At 35.7% G+C, this 5,000-nt stretch overlaps 1 protein-coding gene across 20 annotated transcripts in view; it reads left to right on the top strand.

Annotated features, from left to right (window-relative positions):
* Pkn (serine/threonine-protein kinase N) overlaps window positions 1–5,000 on the top strand; it is a 733,150-nt gene that overhangs the window by 246,001 nt on the left and 482,149 nt on the right. For all 20 annotated transcript variants that reach the window (XM_067091623.1, XM_067091613.1, XM_067091618.1 and 17 more), the window contains one exon: window positions 2,721–2,892. In XM_067091623.1, coding sequence (XP_066947724.1) covers window positions 2,721–2,892 — 172 coding nt within the window. The remainder of the gene's footprint in view (window positions 1–2,720; window positions 2,893–5,000) is intronic.

Raw genomic sequence — 5,000 nt, 5'->3', positions numbered from 1 at the left:
GCATGATAGAAAGATAGTAACAAGCATATATGCAAAATTCGGACTAGAAAGGAATTTTATGAGTTCTGACCGAGCCAGTCTTCTATTTTTTACAATTTTATCCACGACATAACGACGTTTATCAGGGAAAGAAAAATTTATGAAGAAAAAGACGTAACTGGAACATGTATGCTAGACATTGGTAGTATGAACGAGAGGAATACTTCTAAGAAATCGTAACAAACCTAAGAAAGACTCGAATCTGGAGGACTGTTTCCTGTCTTTAAAGGCTGTCAGTGATATAATAAAATGCCTACAACAATCGCTGTTAAAAATACATACATAAATATATATGGTCAAGTCATTGGGCATATCTGCAGTAGTTTCATACATTTTAAGCTAAGTACACCTTAGTTTAACCAGACCACTAAGCTGATTAACAGCTCCCCTAGGGCTGGCCCGAAGGATTAGACTTATTTTACGTGGCTAAGAACCAATTGGTTACCTAGCAACGGGGCCTACAGCTTATTGTGGAATCCGAACCATATTATACCGAAAAATGAATTTCTATCACCAGAAATAAATTCCTCTAATTCTTCATTGGCCGTCCGGAGACTTCGAACTCGGGCCTAGCAGAGTGCTAGCCGAGAACTCTGCCGACTGGTCCAACGAGGAACTAAAGGATGCTTGCATGATATACACATTATCAAAAGCAGGGAATTTGACATCAAGTAAGTGCAGACTGCCACATTGGGAGAAAAGCGACGACAGCAATTCTGTTTCAGCTGAAGCTCTGAATCCGAGAGTCAGGTTAGACAATTTCCTTGGCCCTCCTCCCCCTCCTTCCCAGATGGCTTGTATACTTTTCCCGTATTTTCTCACTAGCACTTAGTTTTTATATCGTTATGGGCCGGGTACATCTGAAGTTACTCAAAAGGACATATTTATAAATAAAATTATGCATGCACTTTTTGTGCATAATCCCATGTCTTCCATATCCATAAATGCTTTGGTAGGAATGCAAAGTCCTATATTTACATTCGAATAAGATAGATTTCAGCCGATAGCAGGGGCCGTGTTGCCATGACAATTTGTTAATGAAGACAACATTCCGATGAGATCAGCTGACACCGACTATTAATTAAAATCGAGTTAATGCTTGAGCCCTTAAATTGTAAATCAACCAAATGAAACATTTTCTTCAGTCATATGATACTAAGGACGAAGAGTATCCGTGCATTGAAAATGACCTTGATCCGTGCAACTACTGATTTTTCCTCAACACGCTTAAAATAATAAACCTGCCCAATCAACAATTGGTAGTACTGTACAGTGACTAAAGTGCGGTGTGATCAGTCTTTCCGGAGTCGCGTTGCAAGGTTTTGATTGCTGGATCCCTAATTTTTCCTGTCGCTGAAAATACACATTTGGTGGGGTTTGGAACAAAATAGCTCATTCAGTTGTTTTGATGGAATAAGTCAAGAGGTAGCCATTTTTTAGCTGTCTTGGGGATTGATTTCGGATGATAGCAACCCTGGTTACCCGGTTAGTAATTCATGTTGAATTTCTGTTCTTCTTTGAATCGTATGGTTTAGCGTATTCTTTTCGATATTTAATTATCAGGTACTTAATTATCGACAAGAATACGCTTAATCATACGATTTTTTTCCTCGTAATCAGTATATTGTTAGTAGAGTGTTAGACATTGAATTTTTTTGTTTCATATACAGATATTTTTTCTAGTTTAAGAGTCTCCAATCCCTTAAACTTTATCTTTAAGCCATAAGTCAGTATAATTTTATCTATCATTTATTAATATGTCATACGGAGCTGGTTTTGTGTGTAAGTTATTTTTACTGGTAAGACGAATCTGTTCAGTGTCATATGTCTGTTGTGTCGCCGAGTGAAAATAAATTTGACAAACCTTATTTTTATTGAAAACTTACTGACTTTTGCCTTCCTTTTCCGGGCAGTTTGGAAGTAATTTTTTTTTCATTGATGTTTTTTGAAAAGATGATCTCCCTGATTGCTTTGTTGTTTCCAGGAATTCTCACTTGGATCATTATCTCATATTTAACGGCGTTGAAATTCAATTTCTTGTATGTATAACATCTTGCACTGATTGAAGCCTTTGAATTTTTAATTAGTGGTAAGTGTGTTTGTGTTAGATCTAAACAGTTTTGTGTTAGATTTATATAACCGAACTTTCGTTTGTTTGCTTGAGAACACTGAATGTTTGTGTTGGTGGAGGTGCATATCACTGTTGTCAGGTGTCATTACTTTTTGCAAGCAATCTGAATTTTGACCTTTTATATGTTTGGTTATGGTACAGCTTTATTTCATATAGTGTTAACGCAAAAAGCAAAAGCTAAACATTTTCTTAAATTATATGTAAACATGTTTTTCGTTTAATGTCCATACTTTACCCACATCTTACCCATATGTTGACAGGTTCATCTTACTATTTACCCTTCGTCACTCTCATACTTTCCCCAGTTCATTCTCATATTTTCCCCATTTTCTGCCTGTCTTTTCCCAAATTGATATTTTAAGTTTTCCACCTTATTCCTCATACCTTACATTAATTTGAGGCATTTAAGATTCTTTGTTAAGTGGTTTGACTAATACCTAGTAAATAAATGCAGCACACTACTGCACTTGTGCATTCCATGAAATCCAAAACTAATCATTGTTGAACTGTACTTGGCTCCTTAACTTACTCGTGACCTCGGTGCTTGCAGGGTCTGCCTATAATCCACGAACTAAGTCACAAATATGGTCTACAAGCGGAATTCGACAGTGAGGCCACGCTCGGTCAGAAGCTGGAGGGATTGCGCGAGCACATTCGCAAAGAGATTCGCAAGGAACTCAAGATCAAAGAGGGCGCCGAAAATCTCAAGAAGGTCACCACAGGTAAGGAGACACATCTCTCTCTCTCTCTCTCTCTCTCTCTCTCTCTCTCTCTCTCTCTCTTGGTAAGCTGGTATGTTATGAATAAGAGGGCTTGGCAAAATTGGTGTGTGATTGTGTGTATGTGTGTGTGTGTGTATATATATATATATATATATATATATATATATATATATATATATATATATATATATATATGTGTGTGTGTGTGTGTGTGTGTGTGTGTGTGTGTGTGTGATAATGTGTGTGTATCTTTTCTTGTGATCTGACGTTGGTCTATGAATATAAGAAATCATAAAAAAGGACACACACTACAGCCATAATGAAAGTATGTGCGTGTGATGCTATTTTTACTATATATCTTGACAGGAACTTTACAAGGAAAGGTTATTTGCCTTTCTGAATTTCATTGTGTGTGTTGCACCGTAAATTAGTTGACCTTACATCCTGCTGCAATGGATGGGATGCACGTACATTAAATTGATTAGTTGTCCTAATTTTTTTTTTTTTTTTTTTGCATTACCTTAGTACGTAAGGAAGAGAAAGGTTTGGAGCATGTCTTGTGTGTAGTCCTTATGTTGCTTATCTGTAAGTTTTATATATATATATATATATATATATATATATATATATATATATATATATATATATATATATATATATGTGTGTGTGTGTGTGTGTGTGTGTACAGTATATATATATATATATATATATATATATATATATATATATATATATATATATATATATATATGTATATATATATATATATATATATATATATATATATATATATATATATATATATATATACATATATATATATATATATATATATATATATATATACTATATATATGTGTTGTTTGTACTGTATATATGTGTTGTTTGTACTGTATATATATATATATATATATATATATATATATATATATATATATATATATATATATATATGTATATGTATGTATTTAGTTAGTTGGTTAGTGTGTTTTGTAATTTTGTAGCACAATGTTCTTTTATAATACATTAAACATTATTTCTTTAGTCTCATTTGTCAATTTTTTAAAGGGATTCAGAAAACGTCCGCAAAGAAAGCTTTAATAAATCCTTAATGTATTTGTGTATTTATTATCATAAAAGTCAAGATCTACTTCAGGTTTTAAAGTGAGGGGTATTAAGTAAATGTCACTCAAGAGAAAAAGAAGAAGAAGAAGAAAAAGAAGAAGACTTAGGAGTTAAGGAAAGTCTTGTGGATCACAAACACTAAAACATTTTGCTGACGACTAATTCCACGCACTGCTTCTCAGGGCGGGCTTCCTAAGCCTTACCTTTATGTTATGGAGGCCCCGTCTCCCCATCTGTCCATTTCTTTCTTCTTCTTCTTCTTCTTTTTTTAGCTCCAAACCCCCCCCCATGCCTTCCTTTACCTCTCTTACTTCCTGCTTAATGCTTTACTTCCTTCTTCATTTATTCCTTCTTCCTCTACTTCTTGACTTCCATCTCTTTTCTTAACATCATCATCATCGTTGTTATCCGTGTCGTCATTATTACCTACTCCCTCATACTCCTCTCTTCTTCCTTGTTTCCTTTCTCTTTCCTGTCTTCTTTTCCTCCCTCCCTCACCTCCTCTGTTCCTTCTCTCGTCTTGCGTGGAGTTCTTCCTTTCGGCTTATTACTTCTATGGAGTTTGGTATTTGAAAGTAAGTCTTACATTTCATTAATTTGGCGGTAACCCCCGGGCGGGGGGCGGGGAGATGTTAGTGCCATCAGTGCACCTCACGCGGTGTATTGTAGGCTAGGCATTACTCAAGGTTATTTGCAGAATCCCTTCGGCCCTTAGCTGCAACCCCTTTCATTCCTGTTACTGTACCTCTGTTCATATTCTCTGACTTCCATCTTACTTTCCACCCTCTCCTACGATTGTTTCATGGTGCAACTGCCAGGCTTTCCTCCCGTTCCACCTTTAAAACCTCCTTTTCTCTCAATCAGCGCTGTATGGCCTTATAGGCCCCAGCGCTTGGCCTTTGTCCTGAATCTTATATTCTAATTCAAATGTCTAATTGGGCGGCCATCTACCCGTTCGAGACTGACGTGAAAGGTGAACATTC

The sequence above is a fragment of the Macrobrachium rosenbergii genome, chromosome 48, assembly GCF_040412425.1.
Source record: "Macrobrachium rosenbergii isolate ZJJX-2024 chromosome 48, ASM4041242v1, whole genome shotgun sequence".
Lineage (NCBI taxonomy): Eukaryota > Metazoa > Arthropoda > Malacostraca > Decapoda > Palaemonidae > Macrobrachium > Macrobrachium rosenbergii.
Note: the sequence above shows the minus strand (reverse complement) of the source record. Positions and strands in the feature narration are given on the sequence as shown.